This window comes from Sycon ciliatum, chromosome 10 (genome assembly GCF_964019385.1).
Source record: "Sycon ciliatum chromosome 10, ocSycCili1.1, whole genome shotgun sequence".
Classification (NCBI taxonomy): domain Eukaryota; kingdom Metazoa; phylum Porifera; class Calcarea; order Leucosolenida; family Sycettidae; genus Sycon; species Sycon ciliatum.
The window spans coordinates 3,132,670-3,157,503 of NC_088652.1; the positions used below are offsets into that span (position 1 = coordinate 3,132,670).

The 24,834-nt window shown below is 47.7% G+C and overlaps 1 protein-coding gene across 4 annotated transcripts in view; it reads left to right on the top strand.

Moving 5' to 3' along the window:
• Nucleotides 1–24,639, top strand: part of LOC135825782 (tyrosine-protein phosphatase non-receptor type 21-like) — a 36,000-nt gene extending 11,361 nt beyond the window's left edge. For 3 of the 4 annotated variants that reach the window (XM_065338404.1, XM_065338406.1, XM_065338405.1), the window contains exons 7-26: nt 146–301; nt 878–966; nt 1,465–1,558; nt 5,026–5,135; nt 5,683–5,712; nt 6,280–6,358; nt 6,826–6,889; nt 7,117–7,470; nt 8,685–8,792; nt 10,895–10,972; nt 11,569–11,705; nt 12,783–12,857; nt 17,825–17,896; nt 18,662–18,733; nt 19,467–19,595; nt 20,067–20,144; nt 20,973–21,059; nt 21,700–21,775; nt 22,217–22,455; nt 23,352–24,639. In XM_065338404.1, the coding sequence (XP_065194476.1) occupies nt 146–301; nt 878–966; nt 1,465–1,558; nt 5,026–5,135; nt 5,683–5,712; nt 6,280–6,358; nt 6,826–6,889; nt 7,117–7,470; nt 8,685–8,792; nt 10,895–10,972; nt 11,569–11,705; nt 12,783–12,857; nt 17,825–17,896; nt 18,662–18,733; nt 19,467–19,595; nt 20,067–20,144; nt 20,973–21,059; nt 21,700–21,775; nt 22,217–22,455; nt 23,352–23,480 (2,256 nt within the window). In that variant the 3' untranslated portion in view covers nt 23,481–24,639. The remainder of the gene's footprint in view (nt 1–145; nt 302–877; nt 967–1,464; nt 1,559–5,025; nt 5,136–5,682; nt 5,713–6,279; nt 6,359–6,825; nt 6,890–7,116; nt 7,471–8,684; nt 8,793–10,894; nt 10,973–11,568; nt 11,706–12,782; nt 12,858–17,824; nt 17,897–18,661; nt 18,734–19,466; nt 19,596–20,066; nt 20,145–20,972; nt 21,060–21,699; nt 21,776–22,216; nt 22,456–23,351) is intronic. The other variant, XM_065338407.1, reaches the window with a different exon arrangement.
• Nucleotides 24,640–24,834: the final 195 nt, after the last annotated feature.

Here is a 24,834-nt window from a genome sequence, read left to right on the forward strand (position 1 = left end):
GAATTCAAGGAAGTGCCTGCTGTAAGGTTTGTATGGTTCTCCAAAATTCAGGGCCTTTCGAGCAGGAGCTGTCAGTGTTTGCGGCATTACATGTGTCCACTAAGGGCTAGCTCAGAGTGTGTTTGTACTCCTCTGTCCCCTGCAGGACATTCTGGTGGAACTCGACCATGAGGCAATCATGCGCAAGGTGACGGAGCTGCATCAGAAGAACCACGGACTGTCGCCGGAAAAAGCCGAAATCTGCTACATCAAGCAGGCACAGCTGCTACCTACGTATGGCATAGAGTTCTTCCCTGCCAAGGTACGCTCTTACCGTATTTCCCCGATTGTAGGTCACACCCCCATTTCCAGGTCCATGTCATTATCGTTTTGATATTATTTACTTCAGTAGTAAGTCATGCTCGATTGTAAGTCGCACCCCCTTTGTTGGCCCTGAAGTTAGGTGTAAAGAGGTGTGACTTATATTCGGGGAAGTACGGTACTCCATTGGGTTGATTCAGCTGTTTGCTGACAGCAGCTTGAGATCTATCTCCTCTCATCAATGTTGTCTGGTTCATTACGTACGCTCTGGGAGAGTTGCGGTTGCTCGTGAAAGTGCTCAATGCGCCTACATATAGGTACAAAGTCTAGTTCACACACTTGGAAGTAGGAGTGACCAGAGCGTTGCTGCTGTAACTCTTGAGTTTCACGGTTTCTGGCCGATGATCGGTAAAACCGTGAAACTCACGAGTTACAGCGAGTGCATTTCGATTCCTTCTTTCAAGTGTGTGTAGTTTATAGCCTATGTCCTCTTCCTGGAATGCATGGTCTCTCAAAGCTATTGGGGGTAAAGAAGTTTGTATGGTTTGACGGGTGTGCTTGGTTTCCAACTGTACAGGATATCAACAATCTTGGTCTTTTGCTCGGCGCAAGCTTTGTGGGTATTGTCGTACGGCATGCCAATGGTCTTCCACCAGTTTCATTCAGGCAAGCAGTGTGGGTGTGTGTGTGGGTGTGTATTGTTGGGGGGGGGGGGGGGGGAGCATGCCTGGTGTGGTGTATGTGTGTGGGTGTACCTTTGTACCTGTGTGGGTGTGTGGGTGTGTGTGTGGGTGTGTGGGGGGGGGGGGGGGGTACATAGGGTACCATCTGACTGGGCTACTACATTTTAACGTTATCATGGAGACATCATTATGTGGTTGCTATGGCAGTTTCTCCCCTGTGCCTTTAGTGTTAATGCCAAGGTGTCTGTCTTGATCTAGTGTGATCCTGCCCACACTGTTAGGCTCTTGGTAACCATTGCAAATGCCACATAGTTGCTCAAGTATGCCCGCAGCCGTTCAGTGTTCCTCTATTTATATTGTTATGACCGAAGTTTTGCAACTTAACGTGTTACATGTAGTCCAAGCATCAGTAAAACTCTTGCTGACTTTGTTTCTTTCCTTGGATATGATGATGTTTGTGCTTGTGTATCCTGCTTTACAGGTGGGCAGACATTCTCAACCTGCGGCCCAAGTCGGGAAAGAGCTGCGGCCAGCTGCAGATTGAGACGCCCAGCGAATACATCTTCTTCAAGATGGTAAGCGTTGATGCACTGCTGGCTGCTTGGGTTGATATAGAACAAATTTTGGCAGCTACCGTATTTTCCCCACTGAACGTACACGTCTCCAACACTAGTACACTCAAACGTCTCTTATCCGGACGCCTCAGGCACGGGCACGTCTCTCTACTGGGCACCTTCAGCTTGAGGTCCTATTGCAATAATGCTTTGAATTGGGGGGGGGGGGGGTTGGACTTCTTTTTGTATGCGCAAGTGCTTATTTGTCACTGCCAACCTGTGAGATCCACACCTTTTTATCAATGGATTCTTTCTGTGACCTGAACATGTGCAATACGTGCCAAACAAACTTCTTCAAAAATTACATAATACATGGTAGATGAGTTATCCTGAGATACGGGCAAATCTGAGATACGGGCAGTGCCCGGCCCCAAGGTGCCCGGATAAGTGACATCCGAGTGTATTTCTCCGATTTTAGTACATGTTGAGTATGGATCACACATATAAAAGGACATGTCTCTAACAATAGTACATGCAGGAAAAATGTGATGGGCATTACTGGCGTGCAGGTACCAGGGTCCATCTTACTTCGTTTTTCTTACCTATTTGCAATCTTTGTGTCTTTGTACACTGTTTATGACCATGGTTGGATGTATTTACAGCCTTACAGTACGATTATCACGAGTTCTTCGACACCCAACCCAGGCGATCAATCTTTCCAAAAACAATAAGAGTACACGTCTCCAATACTAGTACAGTCTCCTATAGCAGTACAGGTCTGACAACCTTTGAAAAATAAAAGTACTGTACATTTGTTGGGGATGCGTACAGGTTCCTGCATGAGTACGAGGGCAGTACCGCGGAATCCAGCCCGCGCTGCGGTGCCGGCAAGGGCTGGATGAACAGATATGATGCTATAATAAGTAAGCTAACAACTCAGTTGGGCCACGTCGGAGTGGTTGTGGCTCAGAACAAATACACGAAAACGCAAAACTGACATTCAGGTTTGGTAGCTGCTCCCCACAACAATAGAATGAAACTAAAATACTAGTACAGATTGTCCAAGCTATCACGCGTGACATTGTGACTGTTACAGAAATAACTAGTACTGTACTGAAAGAAACTCACCAGCCAGCCAACAAGAAAACAGCTGCAGAGTCAGAGAAGGTACTCGCGTTGGGAAATATGTTACGATCATGTCATGTTGAACACAATGGATGCATTGCCCGGACAGCTCTGAAACGTAGGTGGGAAAGGGACTTCAAGTTGGCGACGGGACCCTTCAGTAGTAGCAGGAGCTGACGAAACATCCGTTGTTGGAGCAGCGGCTGTCGAAGCTGGGTTGGGCGGCGCTTGACTGGACTCCTTTCCAGCGCAGTTCTCCTCGTCAGCTGGTTTCGGTAGCTCCGGCATCGCATCCAGGATCGCGGCATTTGACTTCTTCGGCGCTTCAGCATGTTGATTGTGTGACGAAAACGACTGCACTGATTGGTGCAGTGAAGTCCCCATAATCACATGCGGTGCGACCTCAGCGTCGGTGAGCCTGGTGATGACCGATGCTCGGATGCAGTGGTTAGTGTACCGTTGGCTGAGCTTTGCTGTATCTGAAATGCGGGTCATCATCACTGCCATGGTGTTTATCCCGACAGATTGTCCAGTATACCTTGGCTCACTGTCACTCGTTGGCTTCCTCTTGAACGCCATCTGAAACAGCGGGTCATGTTTATGATTAAGTCTCCATATTAGAAGCTTGACGGTGGCGACATGCTCTGGTGACTGGATTCGTCCGGCAGAAACTGTATCACTGTCACTGCTGCCACCCTGGTAATTTTTCTGAGCGAATGCGATGCTCAGCACAACGTACTCTGATCCATTACCGTCCTTCTTCACCTCCAAATCAGACACACGAAAGAGGGATTGGATCTCTCTGGCGCTCAAGCCGAAAATGAAACGTAACAAGAATCCAGACGGCTTCGGTTAGCACGATAGGATCAGTATCAGACTGCTTGAAATACACGGCCAGCCTGGCCATGTCCTCACTGGTAACGGTGGCTATGTGCGGGACTATAGCTTCACTTGCCCTTGCCGCATCTTTGCCTTCGAATGGCCATCGAGGGTTTCGTTCGCATCCTGAAACTGAGGATCGGTAAATATGTTGACGTTCCGTTTCACAATGTACAGGTGCCTTTGGATTGCTGCGAGCGGCATCCCAATAAGCTCAACCTTGAATACGGCTGCCCGTTCTTCCGGCGCAGCTCTGCACACATTCGGCGCGAGAAAGAGGCCAGCTGCTCGTTGCCGCAGGGTGCCAAGTCCACTGCTATTCCTTTCCTTTTCGTGGCGGCCATAGTCGACTGAAGCGTTCCGCTCATGCGGATTTTTTCTAGATCTTCACCGGAAACCTCGGCAAATCGCACGGGTTCTGCAGGTTGCTGAGCAATTGCACGCTTTGGTTGAGGCTCGCCCGGCTCGTCGAGGATCTCCTTTGCGAGCGACTCCGCAATGAAAAACTCCGGCTCTTCCTCAACTTGTTGGAGGAGCTCATTCACATCGCCATTATCGTCCAGCCCAGGGGATTCTTCCAGATCCTGATCGAAATTTGGGAGCGCCATAATAAAATTAATGACAGTTGTGGTTGTTTACGCTGAAATGGTCGGTCTTCTTCAAGTTCCTGTTGGTTTTCTACTTGGTCGCCCTTTCCATTGTCCTGGTATTTTAGGAAACACATGCCTTAGTTCTTGAACCAATCATGTCAATGAAGGAAAACTCAATTCAGTGGCTACTGCCCGTCGTCAAGTGACGATGGGCAGTAGATTTCGTCCACTGCTCGTCGTCAATTGACGAACCAGTTCCATCACCTTTGAGCAGGCTTGGCCACGCATTCCAGCCCGCGCAGTTTGATCTGTCATTGGTCGACTCCAAGACGACAGTCACGTGGCATACGGGAGTACGGTATTCAATTTCCGCTATATTCGGCACCAACCCTAAATCCCGAAATTGAAATGTTGGTGAAAGATTTCACATCGGCTTTGGCAATGTACTGGTATTAACCCCGTGCCGAAAGGAATTCGGTGCCGAAATGTCGAAAATTGTAAGATGTTGAAATTGTGCAGCCCCGATATTTTGTGTTATTTACAGTGACCAGTCAGTTCTGCTGTTGGGTTACCACTTGACCAGTTAAGATCTGTTCTGCTAGGGTTGCCATAGTTACCATGTAGCCAGCCAAGGTTTGTTCGGTAGGGCAATGGAAAAATTGCTCTGCCAGTCAAGACATTCGGCCTTACAGTGTTTGGATATGAAACACTTACATTTTTAAAAGAAAGGACAAAATGTTACGAGATATGATTAACAATGCGATAAATAGAACAAATGATTCCAACCTAATACCATGTACAAGTAAGAATCATGAAATGCGAACATGTATAAAATGTGATTCGTAAAGTTATCACTTACATTGAACACTGATGTTTTTGTTCCTGTTTGCTTAGGAAAGCCAAGAGATGGCCCACTACGTCTGGCAGTTCTTTGTTCTCCAACACGCTTTCTTCAGACGGGTAGCGACCCTCACCAAAGCTATCGGCCCAAATACCAAGAGCAAGTACGTACCGGCCGCTGTTGCTGATGTTGCTCATGTCTCTGCTGTTGGTGGTGCGGCTGCTGTTGCTGCTGTTGCTGGTGTTGCTCATGTCTCTGCTGTTGATGGTGCGGCTGCTGTTGCTGCTGTTGGTGGTGCAGCTGCTGTTGCTGCTGTTGGTGGTGCGGCTGCTGTTGCTCATGTTGCTGGTGTTGCTCATGTTGCTGCTGTTGCTCATGTTGCTGCTGTGGCTGATGTTGCTCATGTTGCTGCTGTTGGTGGTGCGGGTGCTGTTGCTGGTGGTGGTGGTGGTGGTGGTGTTGCTGCTGGTGGCAGTGCTGTTGCTGGTGAAGGTGGTGCTCTTGCTGTTGCTGCTGGTGGTGCTGGTGGTGCTGATGGTGCTGGTGGTGGCATTGCTGCTGGTGGTGGTGCTGGTGTTACTGCTGCTGTTGTAGCTACTACTTGTGCAGCTGTTGCTTCTGCTTCTGCTGCTGCTAATGTCATTGCTGCAACTACTGAAGGAACTACCGCTACTAAAGCTACAGTGTTTCTTTTCTGTGTGTTCTGATAGCCGACAAGAATTTCTGCTGGATGCACCTGGGTGAGAGAACATTGTTTTAATTGCATTGTTGAGATGTTATGCATTCCACTGCACTTACTGGGCCAGGCGTTTGAAGCGGAGAGCAAACAGAAAGAGCCCATGAAAAAAACCCCAGAGAGACTTGTCAGAGTGGGTGGAATGCCATGAGTTTGCATTGACTTGATCAGGGTGGCAAAGCATGGTCGTATCAAAGGAATGAAACTCGTCACTGTGTCTGGTTTTGAAACTTTTATCTATGCTGTGCATGCATATCGTCACACGTATCACAGTGGGAGTTGCTCACTGCACATTTTGTGTCCAAAATGATTTCGGTTCTGTCTCTCTTTTTCTCTCGGTCTTTCTCCCGGCCTCCTCCCCCCCCCCCCCCCTCTCTTTATCTCTCTCTGTCTCTCTTCTCCTGTTCTCTCTGCCTCTCTCAGTGACTGACAGATACTGTATGAATTGAGTACACAGCATGAGTAAACGAGTATGAAGGACCTGCCACCGTTAGCATCATCAGACATGACAATGACTCGTGATGTTCTTCCTTTCTTCGTCTGTGTCTTGTGCCCCATCACTGTCATGCAGAACGTATCAGAATGGACACGATCAGTCGTCACGGAAAATCAAGCGCAAGCTCACCATCACTCGCATCCACGGCGGAAAGGTAACCAAGAGAACTCCACAATATCCACTGGCTGATTATCCCCCCCCCCCCCCTCCCCCCCCCCCCCCCCCCCCCGAGCATTGTCTTATGCATGATATGTGCTCTGGTTGCATAGTACGCACGTTTGCACGCTAAGACCCGATGTTCTGATAATTATAACTGAATTTTCCGGAGTATAACCGGCACCACATTTTTTCTTCTCACAAAATACGGCCATCTACCCTGTTTATGACGGTAAATTTGGCCATCGTAGAATGAGCTACATCGATTTTTTGGGGTGAATTTCTGCGGTTTGAAGTGCGGCTTCTACTCCGGAAATATGTTATAACTCTTATCGCCATCCGAAGACTGGCTCGCAACGCTAAAAAGATAGGAGTTCGAAGAAGTATATTCATGCAGACCGATGTGTGGCATCGTATTTCATTCTCATGCTGAGCTATGCCCATGTGAATTTTGTGATGCTACAGCACCGCAAAGATGAACATGATGGAAGTCAATTACGCTATACAGGACACAAGGAAGGCCAGCAAGGCGAGTACTTCACTCGATACGTATGCGTGGGCATGTTATCCTTGACGTCACATTCTCAGGCTTGGCGGACTGAGAGTTTAGGTGTATGTGCATGCGTGCGTGAGTGCATGTGTGTGCGCTTACATACGCGTGTATATATGCTAACATGTATATATCTGTGTGTACATGAATGTGTGTATGTATGCATGCGCGTGGGAATGTATATACATGCACGTTTTCGTGTTCAGTGTCAGTCGAGGATTTGAGCCAGGAAACACCACTGGACATGAGCCATCTGCACAAGCTGAGAGTGATGCCGAAACTAGAGACACAGACCGTCGGTGCCGCATCCTCCGAAACTTCACTGGACAACAACGGAGATAGCAACGCACCGCACCAACCCCGAGCCGGCCAACATGATGACTGGGTCAGAGGTGCGTCGCAGGTGAAGCACGTCCGGGCCAGCGGCGGAAGCGAGTACGCCATTGTGTCAAAGTCCAATCGTGGACAAGCCGGCGAGGACGCGCACAGTCGAGACAAGAGCCGCTCGACGAGTCCTGGCAGTCTGAACTCTACCGAAGGAGAACGGCTGCCACCACCATGTAAGCGTCGTGTGAACATGTTGGGATAAACATAATGTTTCTTGTTTTCTCTTCAGGGTGTGCACACTCTCCACTGTAGCAACTTCATTTTCACACAAGTCCACACCAGGCCCCAAAAATGTTCTCCCAATGCTCCAACCGTCTGAGCAATAGCACCAGGCCGAACCGCGTTCGAGTCATGGTGGGTCTGGTACTTTTTTCTCTTTTCAGGCAGTTCACTTCCCCGACTGATTCTTTGAAATTTGAAGTTCTACCCATCCTTAGAAAATCTCAAGTTTTATTCAAATTTCCAGGCTGGGCCCCATCTTTTTGAAATTGAAATTTGAAATTTCTTCTTTTCTTTATGGACTTGGGGTCGACATAGTGTTCTCTGTGCGTCTATTGGGATCAATGTAAAGTCTCCCGTGCTTGTTCGAAAATGGGATCAGTTCTTGAGTGTAACTCTGGGGTACGGTTAGGCTGTTCTTACGCTTCTTCGTAGGTGGTTACCTCTCAGGCCGAATTTTATTAAATTTGTCGCCAAAGTCACCTACAATCCCTTCATTTGATCAATGTGCTTCGTTGAGCATCGTATTCTTAATCCAGATGGTGTTGATCAATGTCAAGTGTGCACCATGTTGTCCAGGGAAGCATCAGTGTACATGCTACTAATGCTGCTGGAGGAAAAACACCCCTTTCAAGATCGTATCTGCACTAGAATGTATGTTAGGAGGATTTCTGGCTGATTTTCAGCAATATCAGTATTTATAATATTATTCATAATGGATACGGTATGTGCGTAGTTTCTCCCCTTGATTTATGTGTGTATTTGTGTTTACCCAATGCTGTACACAGCAAACTGTTTCGGCCCTAAAGGCCTCATCAATACAGCTACGAGCAAAATATCCCGAGCTACCAGCCATGGTGCAAAGGATGCACTACGGACATTTTAAGATAGCTCGCGCTGTAGCGCCAGAGTGCTCAAACTACTGTATTTGTGTTTATGTATGTTTGTGTGTGTGTGTGTGTGTGTGTGCGTGTGCGTGTGCGTGCGCGTGTGCGTGCGCATGCGCGTGCGCGTGCGCGTGCGCGTGCGCGTGCGCGTGTGCGTGCGCGTGCGTGTGTGTGCGTGTGTGTGTATGTGCGTGTGCGTGTGTGCATAATGTGTGTGTGTATGCGCGTGCACTCGCGTGTGTACTTGCATGCATGCGTATGAATTCTTTTGCTTTCCGTAGTAATTGCACGTACAAACACAGGCAGCATGAGCACTTCAAGCCGTGATGGCACATCCGTCACGTCCACTGGAACCGGCAATGCTGCATCAGCCGAGAACGGTGCTCCTGGTATGTACCATATGCATTTATCTGGTGCGTCCAGAGCGTAACGATGACCAGTTGATCGACGGAACGCCTGCCCCCCCCCCCCCCCCCCACCACCACCATGGCTGCTGCATGTTCCCGTTGCGTGCACCACATGGGTTTTAGAAAAGAAAAAATAGGCAATTTGCACGCCTGGAGCTACTTGTTTGTTTGTTTGTTTTCGTTTTACTTCACCAGATACACAGGCTTTCTGCCTTCCCACCTAACCATACGGCTAGGCTCTCAATAAAAGATGAAGAATTGGATTAGCCACAGACCCAATGTTTGTTATGCCCTGATAAAGAAGTAAAGTAAATTATCGTGTCCGTTCCCTAAGGGAACTCACGACGGCCACTAACACCCGGTAAACCCTAGCGGCAGATGCAGCGCCTAGCGGTAGGGGTGACGGGATAAGTCTCACAACCACTGGCACAAGTGCCGAGAAACCCCATTGGCTGCATCCATGTACCCCTTGTGCCTGGCCACAAGTTCTCAGTTGACTGTGGGTAGCAGCACGGCTGGAAATACCGCTCTCAGCCAGGACTTGAACCAGGTACAGGTACCTCTCGTATCTCAATCATGGTCTTTGACCAAGCCACTGTGCCTGCTTTATATGCCATGATAAAACCTGCTGAAGGCAAGGCTTGACGGTGCTACTCGTGGATACCCTTCAAAACATTGCTGTTAAAAAACCTGACCTGTGTCCTACTTCCACGTGTGATTGTGTTCTTCTTGGAAACTTAAAGGGGAAGTTAAGGCAAAAATTAAAATTTCACCAGTTGTAGTCTTCGGGGTGCTGAGTCGAATGGTCTTGGTCCGAGAAAGCTGAGACGCTCCCTTCCTACTTGAATCCCAATCGAACTCGCGCACTTCCACCGAAACTGGGTGACTGCGCCCTACGAGATGGGGATTTGTATGCAAAATGTCACTAAAAGCGCCATTTCGTTCTTATAAAAGCACGGATGACCGCGATTGGCCCATATGTTGTAGTCTTTTGGACGCTGAGTCGACTGGTTTTGGTCCGAAAAGGCTGCGATGCAGCGTTCCTCCTTTATTCCCAATCGAACATGGTTGAACAAGCGGTCACGTGCTCCTGCGTACACCAGTCACCTGGTCACCGTGCCTGCAGGGTACAACTTACAGCCTGTTTTGACCTTTTTTGGGTGCAGTCCTGTCACTCGAGTTGAACCTTGGTGTGAAAGTTGTCGCCTGCTGGCATGGTGACCAGGTGATTTTGGCACCCAGGAGCACGTGACCGCTTCTTCAATCATGTTCGATTGGGAATAAAGGAGGAACGCTGCATCGCAGCCTTTTCGGACCAAAACCAGTCGACTCAGCGTCCAAAAGACTACAACATATGGGCCAATCGCGGTCATCCGTGCTTTTATAAGAACGAAATGGCGCTTTTAGTGACATTTTGCATACAAATCCCCATCTCGTAGGGCGCAGTCACCCAGTTTCGGTGGAAGTGCGCGAGTTCGATTGGGATTCAAGTAGGAAGGGAGCGTCTCAGCTTTCTCGGACCAAGACCATTCGACTCAGCACCCCGAAGACTACAACTGGTGAAATTTTAATTTTTGCCTTAACTTCCCCTTTAAAAACGTTGGGAAAGAGTATGATTAGGATACGAAGTGCCGTCGAGCCCGGCCACGCATGAAACGAGGTGATTACGATGTACGTTTTTGGTTTTGTTTCGGCACTGAGAGCCCCACAGGATTCCACTGGCAGTGATCATTGTATGCTCTGGATTGATCGCTACAGTCCATTTCAAAACTATAGACGCGTACCTAGGCAAAATCGTTATGCCAGCATCTATACCACATAAAATCTGTGATCACTTTGTGCATAAAATTTTCCAAATTGGGCGTCTGTTATCCAATACTTTAGAAACTATATGAGAGTAATTGTGGAGCGATCCTGAGCAATATTCCGAAAACTATTCTCAAAAAGTTCCAGCCAAATTTGAAATATTTCAAAAACCCTACGCGTCTATAGTTTTGAAATGCACTGTAGAGCAGTTTGTTGTTGTTGGGCATTGCTGATCTACATTGTTGCCCACTGGCTGGATGTCTGTTACGTCTGTGCAGCAGAGATCTCCACGGAAAGGCATCGCAAGCTTCGTGAGTTCAGAGAAGAAGACAAAGTCAAGCGTCACTCAGCTGCAGGTAAGTTTCATGTCAGAACTTCTCTTCTAGCCCTGCATTGCTGGAATGGCTAATGTAGTCCGGAATTGGTCAGGTTATTTATTTATCATTTAGACAAAATGGATGTAGCGAATGGGATTTTCGGTCTTTGATCACTTTGTGATGGTCTGATGTACTTACCTCCCACTGCTTAGGAATTGCATCTGTGCCTTCATCCATAGAGGGTGCTGGCTTTCCTACGGTTGCGTAAAACTCACGCGAACCGTGACATTTAATTTGTTTATCATATAGACAACAACTGGCACGTCAAAGGACGACCAAAAAGCCGATTGCGCAATGACGTAATTTGTACCACGAACACCCCACACAGCCACCTGGGTATGGTCGTCTGGGGTGTACCGTGTTGAACAGTGCATTCTTGATCCCAGCGTACTCCCATGCATCACTCATACCTTCCATATTTGGCAATGTGCAATGGGCTTATTACTCAGTTGAGGTAAAGAGTGTGAGCCAACAATGGCATTTGTCTACCAAAATCATTCATGGTGTCACTTTCGACTTGTCCTACATCTGAAGTTTTTGGTTTTGGATTTCTGTCTCTTCTTTGCTGTTGCTAGCTGTAACGGCGCACGGCTTGTGGAACCAGGTGCTGTCCGCTAGTACTGAACGCTTGTTTGATGGCGATGAGAACGGGGATAATCCGCCAAAGGCCGACCCACCATCCATATCACCATCAAGTCCACGTAGTGAACAGGTACAGCTATAGTATTGTTTAGTCATGTCACAATTCTGATGTTCATGCCACGGGAAGTCTTGGCTCTGTGCGAGTATGTTTTGCGCTCTTTGTTGAGCCGATTACGGTTACCGTTGCTACTGCTACTGCTGTTGCTGTTGCTCCTGCTACTGCTGCTGCTGTTGCTACTGCTACTGGTACTGCTACTGGTGCTGCTGTTACTGTTGTTGCTCCTGCTGCTTTTGATGCTTTTGCTACTGCTGCTACAGCTGTGGCTGCTGCTCATGCTGCTACTGAAAAACATGTTTTATTGAAAGCACAAACCAATGTATGAATGCAGGACAACCATAGGATGGATAGGAGAGGAACAAAATTGATAAAGAAATTACAACAAAAATGTTTATAAAAGAGAGAGAAACCACTACAATAGAGCACAATGATGCTGCTACTGTTGAAGGCTCTACTGTTGATCCTGCTGCTGCTGCTGCTGCTGCTGCTGCTGCTGCTGCTGCTGCTGCTGCTGCTGCTGCTGCTGGTGGTGCTGCTCCTGCTGCTGCTGCTCCTGGTGCCGGTGGTGGTGGTGCTGCTGCTGCTCCTGGTGCCGGTGGTGGTGGTCCTGCTGCTGCTGCTGCTCCTGGTGCCGGTGGTGGTGATGCTGCTGCTGCTCCTGGTGGCGGTGGTGGTGGTGCTGCTGCTGCTGCTGCTCCTGGTGCCGGTGGTGGTGGTGTTGCCACTGCTGCTGCTCCTGGTGCCGGTGGTGGTGGTGTTGCTCCTGCTGCTGCTCCTGGTGCCGGTGGTGGTGGTGTTGCTACTGCTGCTGCTCCTGGTGCCGGTGGTGGTGGTGTTGCTCCTGCTGCTGCTCCTGGTGCCGGTGGTGGTGGTGGTGGTGGTGGTGCTGCTGCTCCTGGTGCCGGTGGTGGTGGTGCTGCTGCTGCTCCTGGTGCCGGTGGTGGTGGTGGTGGTGGTGCTGCTGCTGCTACTGTTGAAGGTTTGAGTGCTGCTGCTACTGTTTGTTGGTTCTTTGCTGCTGTAGCTGGGGTGCAGAGGCTAGTATTTTAAGTCTGATGTTTTTATTTCTGTGCATTGTGTTGTCACCAGTGTAATCTGCTGCTGAATCACATGAGAAATGGCAACATTTACGAAGAGTTCGATGACATCTACCGCAAGAAAGAGGTATGTAATATAGCTAACAATTGTCATCATACAGTTTCCTCTGAGACAAAAATGCGATAATACTCATAAAAAGGACACACTTCAGGCTCATTACAAACATCTTGAAAGTTTTTGTCTTCACAAGTATACTTTCAAGCCTTCTCATCAGGTGAAATACAGGCAAGGGAAAAGGAACAGGAACAGTGGATTAAATACAGTAAGAAGGTGGTAAAACAGCGCAAAAAGAAAGAAAGAAAGAAAGAAAGAAGATAGCTAAAGTAAACAGCGAAAATTGCAATAATGACACAAAGGTGCAAATGCGAGAAAACTCAATAAGCGCAACATGTAGTGCGACAACAAGAGACAACCACTGGACATACATGTAACTAACGAGGTTTTGACGACCTACCTAACAGCCTAAGTGTGAATTTGATTTGTTTCTGCTTGCAAAGTAATTGCACCACATGCACTCTCTGGCCAACCTCATCACACCAGCAACAAGACTCCCAAGTTGTAGATACGGACAAATACATAATATAAGTCGTGTTGCTGGTGTGATGAGGTTGGCCAAAGAGCGCATGTGGTGGAGGCGGAAAGAGGTCATTTATAAACAGGCCGAAAGCTGCTGCTTCCCCTTTTGCCTCTTTGTCCACAATTGTCATCATTCCTGGTTTCCTTTTGTCACCACACGCATACCTGTGGAAATCAGGAAGAGTAATGTGTGCGCAGAGCGATAAGAGGTGTATTACACGGGTGTCTTGTCGGAGTATGAAGTTGAAGACATCAGTGACATCACTGCAGCTGTACCATATTTCTCTTGTCGGAGTATGAAGTTGAAGACATCAGTAGGCTTGTCCACATTATGTTTTGCATCTTTTTTGCAACTTTGGGGTAAAAATGCATCCCCGGGGAAAAATTGCAACTTGGGGTATATTTTGCCCTTTTCCATGCCCAAAGCAGGAATTCACTCCTCACGACCCCAGTCGAAAACATGAGGGTGTGTCAAACAGCCAGATCTCAAAACTACCGAGTTCAGGCGCCGAAGATTCACTGATTTTATAGTGGAACTACAAGTTACTTCAGGACAATGTTATGTGTCCATAACACCCTATCAATGTTACATGCTTTATAAACCAATACCACAGTACTGAATGTACTAAGACTATTGCTGTTGCCCGGGCTGTTGCCGTTGTGTAAGGAAGCTGGACAGGATCAGTGTTGACAAAGCGCGCCAGGCTGCTGATCTCCTCGTACGCCTTCAAGCAAAGAGGACCATCACCCTCCAACCGGTACGTGGCTTTCACAAACCGCTCGCCGAACTCGACCGTTGCTGCCAGTTGCATTTGGATGCGAGCGCTTGTCTTCAGACAATCAATACAAGCTGTCAGGCGCCGCAGCGTGATGGAGGCATCCTCAGCATTGGTAATGAACCTTGCAACGTCACCAAACAAGTCGTGCATCTGTTGCATGACTTCCCATCGAGACCACCAGCGAGTCTTACAATGGGAACGGATCCCGACGTTGGTCTGGCTCTTCCAACGTAGGCGCGACTTCGGGCTATGGGCAAACGGAGTGATCCAATCTGAGACGAATCCTTTCAGAGTGTCTGCTTCGATCGCTCGGCCAACATTATCAAGTGTATGACTGAAACACCCAACATCCGTAAATGACATGTACAGCGCCCTGATTGTGCGAATGGCCACGTCGTTCATTGATGCCCTATCGCGCATCACAGCAACAAGGCTCCGAGCGTCCACTTGGTACGTCACAGCCAGGGTTTGAAGCAAACGCTGTGCCACCTGCTCTCCAGTCATACTCTCGGCTGCCAACTTTAGAGAGATTAAGTACTGGTGGATGGTCAGATCCTCATCCACACAGCGTGCTATGATGGCCATGGCCTCGCAGACTGCAGTAGTCCCATCAAAGATCAGTTCGATGCATTTGCATTTCCTGTCCGAAATGGCTTTCTTTGCAGCTGAGATTTCTGCATCTCTTATCACCGGGATGAGGTCAGCCATATGCTGCCTTCCAGTGAGCCGCTGTCCATGCTGTGTCAGCAGCGGTGCGAAGTGGTCAATTTTGTTGAGAGGAACGCCTCCACTCATGAACGTCTTCACACACTCCACGCGGAAGGCAAGTACATCGTCAGGCATGGCAAAGTGGAGCCTTTCGCCTTCGTCTCATTGAGGTAGTCACGGCAGTCGATCAGTGTTTGAACGCGCTTTGCCGCAGAAGCGGCTTTGTCCTTCTTGGCGTCCACGTGTTTGGCAGAAGAAATGTGCTTTTCGATTGTGCTTTTAACAGGGGCCAAGTCACCCAGTGACGGCATGCCTCGCAAAACAACTTCCCAGACTTCACAGAGAAACACTCATTTGGAAACTGTTTCACCCTGACAGCTGGCCCCTTTGTTTTAGGAGCTCTCTTCAGAGACGGCCGCTTGTATGAGCCCTTCTTCTTTGATCCAGAATTTCTTTGCACTTTTCTGTTTCGACTAAGCTCCGACACACTCGGAGGGCGAAATCGGTCGAACAGCGATGGCGGTCTCGCGCTTACAGCTTTACTCTCGGGCTCAGAATCTCCCTCTGACGAAGACGAAGTCGAAGAGTCAACAGTGTCAAGGGCAATAGGAGCATTGCTCGCCATACTTCCACATCACTTCATCACCGTGTACTAATAGGTAGCCGAGTGGTATTAGGAGGCACACACAAGAAGACTGACTAATATTATGTTCTTCGGCTCAATCTGCCTGAAGTTATGTATACAACTGCTCCGGCTGTATCTGCCTGGAGGGACTCTGAAAGGAATACAATTGCTCCGGCTCAATCTGCCAGGAGGGACTCTCTTCTCTTCTGCTCTATTCTGTTCTGTTCTCTTATGAAGAAATGAGTAAAGCATGGCAGCTTTTATAGGGCGAAAAGGAAGGAGATCAACATAGAGTCTGCATGAGCCACGAGTCATGAAAAAGGGCAGAAGTCTGTTGTGTTAGTCCAAACAGAACTTGGGAAGGCATAGCAACAGTATCTAAATGTATAAGGATGAAAGAAACAAACGGAACTTTGGAGGAGAACAGAGGCCAGGGAGGGCATTAGCAAATGGATGCAAACCGGATCTAGAAAGGGGCATGTCTGTCCGCATGACCTCAGTCAGGGTCAGGGAGGTACAGTACAACATGTGGGTGTTAGTTCTACATGTACCGTATTTTCCGGGGTATAAGCCGCGCTTTTTTTCGCTAAAAATCGGACCAAAATCGCCCCTGCGGCTTATACACCGAGTATGCTTGCGCGAATGAATGCTCAGCATACATCAGTATGCATGCTGACGTCATGTGACATGTCATTCGACTCAGCTTCGCGCCTGTGTTGCTGATCAACATCAGTGGCAGCGAGACTGAAGATAGTGCAGATGACATGGAGTGATCTGTAGTCAACACAGCAATACACCAACATCTCTGCAGCAACCTGTGGTGCACTAACACTTCATAATCTGATCTAACATGGTATTTAGCTCCATAACCATAATAAATTTGTAGAAAGGCCATTTGTCAAAGAGTGTGAAAAATCTTGGTTTGTGGGTGCGGCTTATACTCCGAATACCAACTTTTAGTCATAATTTTGCCTCAAAAAGGGGGGTGCGGCTTATACCCCGGTGCAGCTTGTACCCCGGAAAATACGGTACATACAGGTGTGATCTAAACTAGCAAATAGTATGTAGTATGCAAGCGCAAGGGAAACACAAGTGGTGAGAAGTGATATACAGTACATGTAATTAGCTTTGCAGGCTTGTCAGCAAAGGAGTGACAAGAGTCATGCAGTGCGTGTACGTGTTCATGTGACATGATTAGAGGTCAGTAGAATGATTTAGATGTAGTAGTCAGCTACAGTCCAGTACGAGTACTAGCAAGGCAGGGATACTACAACCGCTACAGTAGCTGTCAAAAGGTAAAAAGCCACTATGGATGCAGCACGAGGAAATTGGAATTTTCCAGCGATAGACTAGTCGACTCTCACATGAGTCACGGTAACCATGCACACACAGAGGCGGCCATTTTTTTGTTGGTGGCCATGACAACGGTCGCATAATTTTCGCGAATTGGGTTGATTTTTTTGAATTTTTAGAATTTCTTCTTATTTTCCTGAAAATCCTGCTGAATTTATGGAATGCATAATGCCCCAACAAGACTGCATTTTGCTTCCGCAACTTGGCAAAAATATTTCGAACAACGTGGACAACCCTAGACATCAGTGACATCACTGCAGCTGTACCATATTACTCTTGTCGGAGTATGAAGTTGAAGACATCAGTGACATCACTGCAGCTGTACCATATTACTCTTGTCGGAGTATGAAGTTGAAGACATCAGTGATATCACTGCAGCTGTACCATATTACTCTTGTCGGAGTGATTGATATTTCCTCTCAGTTGTTGAAGGTTTGGCTGGAGAGCAGGTAGAGTTCTGGAATTTCATAAAGTTATGGTGTTTCTTCTATTTTCGGTACCTTTTGGTGCATCTCTTTCATACCCACAGCACAGAGCACCACGCATCATTCGTTGTATCTAATAGCTTCATGCCCATAGGCAATCATCCAACAACCAAGCCAAGTTATCTGATGATTGTCTATGGGCATGAAGCTATTAGTTACAAGGAATGATGCGTGGTGCTCTGTGCCGTGTGTAAGATAGCTCTATTCAAATGAATGTTGAGCACTCTACCGAGCCGGAAGGCTCTCATTTGTGGTCTCTTTCATACCTAAAGTTTCACAAAGAGAAAAAACACATCATCCTATACAGAATGGCTTCTCTGTACCGGACATTTCTGTTCACACAACCTGCTCTTTGCTATCATACCTTGAATATTCAGCACCTAAACTTTCTGGAATTGGAGTACTCGTTTATTGCAGCCACTAAAATCGGCTTTGTTTTCCAATTTGTGTGGTGCCGACATTGACGACGTGCATCGCGATTCGTCTGTGTGTGACCTTTCTGCGCAGGTGTCGTGCCAGCATGCACGCAAGGCGGAGAACATTCCCCGCAACCGCTTCAGGGACATCTCACCGTACGATGTGAGTAGGTGAAGGATGTGTGTACGTGTGTGTTGGGGGGGGGGGGGGGGGGGGTGGGTAGGTATTGGCCGTTTGATAGAGGCAGCTTTGTCTATGCACGAGTAAAAAGCCTACAGTACAGCTGTTATACCGTACACACTGTGCATTGAATGGGCTCCCCTTACCCATTGTGTATAGCATGAGCGCTGCGTACAATCTGTGAAATATAGCTACCGTATTTTACCGGTAGCTATCATGTCGACCCCGGTTTTAAGCCGACCTCCAAACTTGGGGCCTAAATTTACCGTTTTTTCATTTTTCTACAAAAGCTACAATTATATCTGACCTATATCTCCACTCGCAGGCAGTGCATAATGCAGGCGATGGGACTATCTAGCTCTGCCGATCAATGGTCTCAGCATCATAGCTAGATGGATGCGCCAAGTATATTGATATACCTTCTTTTTTTGGAGTATAAGCCGCACGTTAAACACCAGCAGTCCCCCCCCCCCCCCCCCAAAAGGTCGGTGCGGCTTCTACTACGATGGTCAAATTAACAATGGTGAATGGACTAGATGTCTGTATTTCGTGGCGAAACATCTGGGTCCGGCTTATACTCCAGAAAGTACTGCACCAGTTGTGCTAGCTGTGTTTCAAGATGCTAACTTAGCGTTAGCAAGTTGCAAATATTACTCGCGAGCAGATGTTGACTTCAACTGATTTCAAGCCGACATCAGGCTAGTTTGTGGCATTCAATGAGCGTGCTTTTGTTCTTTCTTCGTGCAGGAAAGTCGTGTTGTCCTCGATAAGCGGGGCAACGAGCAAGGCAATGACTACGTAAATGCATCGCACGTTCAGGTTTGTTGTTTTTTCCTCTTTTCACCCCACAAACTTACTCTGATCACCTCCCCCCCCCCCCCCCCCCTCTCTCTTTCCCTCACAAGCTTGCATACTCCAACCCCCCCCCCCCCCCCCCCTCTATTGACCCCACAAACTTTCATACTCCAATCCCCCCGCCCTCTCTTTCCCCCACAAACTTGCATACTCCAACCCCCCCCCCCCCCTCTATTGACCCCACAAACTTGCATACTCCAATCAGCTTGTAATAATCACAATGACAGGGGAGTGTCATGGTGGTGGGGCTGAACACACATAGTCAACCTGAGGCCTCGACTGTGATGTCCGCCCAGTGCCGATTACAAGTTCACTGAACACATCCGTATGTTATCTGCTGTGTTTGATGAATCGCCCTCCTTTGAAAATGCTATTTCCAATCTGAAGCAGGTTTCAGGTGAATCATTTCCATAATTCCTTCTGATTTGAGTTTAGCAGTTACCATTCTGGATTTTCCATTTTCCCATTCCCTTCTGAATTCCCTCAACTAATGTATGTTCTCAATTGTCCTTTCCCTTTCCTTTCTCCCAAACTAGTGGATATTCTGCATTTTGTTTCCAATTTGTCTCATCGCTCATCATTCTCTAGCAATGCTGCATAGATTTGCGTTCTCCTATTTATTTTAGAATTGCAATCGACAGAACACTTGTTCTCTCATTTATTCACTATCACTTTCTGCTTGTCAATCTTCATGCAGGTGGAAGTTGGCCAGCATGAGCTGCACTATATTGCAGCACAAGCGCCTCTGTCCGATACCTGTCCGGACTTCTGGCAGATGATCTGGGAACAGGACATCTCCATCATCTCCATGGTCACTATGAAAGTGGTGAGCATGTTCACTGCTCTTGTTTGCTGCGTAACTACCACACTCTTGCTCTCGCATACTCTATGCCGTTATCACCAGTTCTGCCCCGCTTTCACATGCGCCATCCCGCTATGACTCGCCCTATCTTGCTGTCACACTCTTTAGCCCGTTCTCACATGCAAAGTTCTATAACGCAATCACATGCTCTACACCGCTGTTTGCGACGAGATAGAACGTGTGGTGCTACGCTTGTTTTGACTCCCAGTTGACGGATCATATACTAAGAGAACTGCATGCATTCCTTTAAATCATCAGGATACACAAAACTTCCAAGATACCTGATGATTGCACTGTGCAAGACACTCGAAGTTGCGACATACTCTCCTTTGTGCCGTTTGTGTGTAGCTTCCAAGTATAACTAGCGATGTTGGATGTCATGCTATTGGAGCTTTCTAAGCTTGCTCCTTTCTCTTGTATGTTCTGGCTGTTCAGGAGAGCAAGCGTGAAAAGTGTGCAGCCTACTGGCCGGACCCAGAGGATGACATGGAAGAGGAGATGATGTTTGGACCGGTATGTATTGGTAGCACTACAGTCCATTCATTGGAAACTGGCACCCTAACTTTTTGGTGTCTCTCTCACATAGTTGTAGATATTGTGAAAACAACAGTACATCCTGCATTGTGTGACCCGTGCAACATTTGAGGCCAGAAAAGTCGAAGAACAGGGAAATAGAAATTCAGCCAGGTTTTACAAAATTGGGACAGGTATGCCATAGGAAAATGTATGGAAGAGCAGATCCACAACCCAGATTTTTGAGATTTAAAGTGGGTTTTGATCCTCAATTCGGCCCAAATCGGACTTTCAAAAGCCAGCGGGACAGTTTCTGATGAATGGACTGTAGCTGGTGTGAATACTTATGGCTGACCAATGGAGTTTTTTCTGTGCTCGAATGGCTTAAAAAATTCTCGGCTAGAGGCCGAGTATTCCACAGCCGAGTATTCCGCATCCATTGCAACACTACCACGCTCTATGGATCAAATAGCTTGTGTAGTGTGATATTCTCGTTATCTTCCGCCTTAGTTGTGTGCTAAGTTTTGGGGATTATAATCACCCATTCATCTTGTAAATTCAAGTTGGAGACAAGAAGGCAATATTGAAAACAACAGCACCAATTCACAACCAACGAACACCTATCCGTTTTGACAGGAACATGTTTCTCGAGAATTCATTACTGACTACTTCTGAAGAATGAGATGTCTGCTCTCGTTTTCTGTTCATCCGCCCAGCTGACCATTGTGTTTGTCTGTCCATTCAACTGGTGTGCTTACTGGCTACCTTGCAGTGGTTCTCTCAGTCTCTCAGTTCTTTCCGATCTGCATCTTTCCCTGTCTTTCTCAGTTCTTCAAAGTCACCTATCTGTCGGCAATCACCGAAGGCAAAACGGTCACAAGGAATCTAGAGCTGGTACATATGCCATCGCGAAAGGTGAGGGCCGAACGGATTAGATAGGACAAGAGATCCCAGTACTTCTGGGCGTTGAGTAGCGATGCGCTTAAGAATAATCAGGCTAGAATTTTACCAGGCACATGCACATTGCGGTTGAACGATATAGACAGTTTAAAACAGTTCTTCATAGGCTATGACTCCGAGGCTGAGCCCACCGTTCCCCGCCAACAGACGATACTGTTCGGACTTGCCTCGCACTGCAGCCGCGTCGGAAGGTATTCTACATAGGTGCGGCTATGAAAGTGGGGTAGCGGGGTACTCCCCCCCCCCCCCCCCTGGTGCGGCTATGAAATTGGGGTAGCAGGGCCCTCCCCCCCCCCCCCTCCGGAAATATTAGGGTGAATTGGGCCCAAATAGCCCATATTTCACTTCTTCAAAAACCACTGGGCAAAAATAGTTGCTGCGGCTTTGGCCACACCTGCCTCACATGTTCTCAAGCACCTGCATTGCAACACTGATGTGTACTAGCATTGCAACACTGGCTCTTAGATATGCACAAGGTACACATCACAATAATGATTAGCGGGAAGAAATATATCCTAAAAATCTCAAGCAGAGCGAATAGGATTGATGACCTGCTAACATTATATACATTTTGTGGCATTCCTGACCGTTTCAGACGCGACATATCAAGCATTTACAGTTCCAGGGCTGGCCAGATCATGGTGTGCCGGAGCATGCACAGGATTTCTTAGGTATGTTCGCTGTCTGTTTGTCACCTCACCTCCAATGTATGTACATGTTCAACCAACAACCTTACGGCTGCACGCACATGCACACACACACACACACATGCACACACACACACACACACACACACACACACACACACACACGCAGACTGCTGCTGTAGTCTTCGCCTTGGAGTAGCACAGCAGGGAGATAACCAGTTCTTGACAGAGTGTTAGCACAGTGCTATCAAAGCTATAAGAACACACAGTGACGTTCTGAATGAACCTGTGTACTTCATCAGTTAGACTAACTTGTCTTCCTGTCTCTCACTTCCCTCCCCCCAACCCCTCTCTCTCTCTCTCTCATCTCTCCCCCCCCCCCCCTCCCCCTCTCTCATCTCCCTCCCCCCCTCTCTCTCATCTCTGTTTCTCTCGCTCCCATCCATCTACCTCTCTGTCTCTCAGATTACTTGCACACTCTTCGACAGCTCCGCAGCTCCTCTAGTAGCTCACCGTCGCTGTCTCGCTCAGCCACAGCCACTGCCACTGGTGCTGGTGCTGGTAGTACTGCTGGTGTACGGGGCAGTAGCAGTCCCCGCGGTGGCCACACTTCACCTATGCTGGTACACTGCAGCGCTGGCATTGGCAGGACCGGCGTCACCATACTGCTGGATCTGCTCGTGACGGCTTTCGAAGAGTCACAGGTGAGATTACTGTGAACTACGCACCGTATGACATGTGGTTTTTAAAAGTGTATTTTATTTTCGGTGCCAGGGACCTACCTGGTTTCTGGTCTAATCTTTTTGTTTCCCTCCGTGTTATTTATTTCGCCGTGGTTGGCTACCACCTGACTTCTCATAAATATTGGCAGTCTTACGACAAGCCAGGAAATGTTGAATAAATAAATAAATAATTTAAAAAAATGTAGAATTAGGTGACCAGCGCCTCCTTCTCATAATGTGCGTATTCGAGTGCCTATTAGGTATAATTTAATTTAAGCACCTGGTTTCCCTACTGAAATTAATACCGAAATTAAAGTTCCACTGAAAATCATGTGTTACACAGGACATGCACATATCGCTTATCCAGGCGGTCCATAACCGGGCACAGCCTATAACATTGAAATGTTCCTAGCTCTGAATCGTGTGCATTTCCATTAGGGTGGACCAGAGATGTGGCAGATAACATGCTGACCAATTGGCGAAAGAGTAGTAATATCCCCCCCCCCCCCCCCCCCCCTACCACCACAGGGTGCCCTGTAGACCGAGGTGCTTGTAACTTCAATGTCAGGTTAATAGAGATGTGACCTGTGTTCTCATGTAGTGCCTGATTTCTGTTCTCTACTGTGTGTCCATGTGTGTGCATGTGTGTGCATGTGTGTGTGTGTGTGTGTGTGTGTACGTACGCATATACATGTATGTTTGTGTGCGTGCGCATGTGTACACATACGTGTGTGTGTGCGTACACGTACATGTACGTGTGTGTGTTTGCGCGTGTGCGTGTGTACGTGCACATGTGTGTGTGTGTGTGTGTGTCTGTGTGTTTGTGTACATGTGTGCGCGTGCGTGCGACTGCGTGCGTATGTTTCCCCACTCTGCAGCCAATCGACATACCGGGTTCGCTGCGTGGACTACGTGATCAGCGAGCGCACTTCGTTCAGAACGCTGGTCAGTACAAGATGGTCTACGAGACGCTTATCAAGTACCTGGGTGACGACAGATTGGTGTAGCCCCGACGTGCCTCATTGACTACCACAGCAACACACACATGCGCTGAAGCACTGACTAAAGCACTGACTAAAGCACTGTTGACCTCATCAGCACTAGTGACTGCTATTGTAGACATCTGTAACTCTCTGTTTTGTGCCGGGAGAGCACTGAGACAATGTGTGAGCCTAACTGGATCAGGACCATTAACTCCATCATCACTTCAGACTCCGACAGCTGACTTCCGCCGTTCCTTGATTGATGGCAGAGGAGAGGTGCACCGTAGTGTAGTTTGACGACTGTGTCATGTAGGCGCCAGCATATGCCTAACACATTGTTAGTTTGTGTAGCTAGTAGACCGTGACGTGATGCATTGGATCCTGAAACGCTCAGTGCGCTGGTCTCCTTTCACCAGGAGCGGTACACGACGTTGTATATTCATGGCTGACCATAACTATAAGAACGTTGGCGCACCCCAGTTGATCAACGAGTATAATGCGCAGGCACGGTGGGTCGTCTGTATTGTGCGCATTGCAACGCGGGCTTAGTTCTCGCATTTGAAAATCTGTAATTTCCGAGGTACTACTGAACAGCTGCACACTAGAATGAGTTCCTGACCGAGAATATATCAAAGTTCCATTCAACATCGCTAGAAGTTTATTTCAGTCTGCCCGTAATAATGATGATCAATTGTTTGTGTCAGAGGGTGATGCAAATGTGTGCACAAAAATGAAAATAATGATCCGGTATTATTTGTATCTAAAACTAATGAACCCGCTGGCTGTGGATTTATGTGGCGAATAAGTTTCTTCTGAGAGCTGATTTCATTCTCCGTATCATCATGTCGCCGGTATTATCGTGAGACCAACCAGTTGGTGTAAGTGAACTTTAGCAAGCGTGTTGTTGTGTGTAGTTGTCGCGTAGGTGATCTGCACCACTTCACATCCGCTATGCGAGTGTGTCATTCGTTGTTATCAAACCCATAATACCCACAGATGATCTTTCCCTCTTTCTCCCCCTTGATCGAATCAGGCCTGTTCTGATTTAGACCGTTGTGTGTTCGCATACTTCTTCTGATGTTGATCTCACTAGACTACTCATAACCAGAACCAGAATGTTTCTACTTGACACGTGCACTGGCCTTTATGTATCAATAAATTTTAATTTTTTTCTTCTCCCAGAGTTACTGTTTTGAAAGGGCACTACTTTGAAGGACACTACGTTGCTCTGGTCATCAGAGTCACGTGTCTGCAGGGACCATGCTTCCACATTCCCATAGCAGGGAATTGCTAATGGAAGTGAGGGAAAGCGTTTTCTCTGAACCTTCGCTTCCGGCCATGGGGAAATGAAATGGGACGCACACTCACGGTGGGTCCT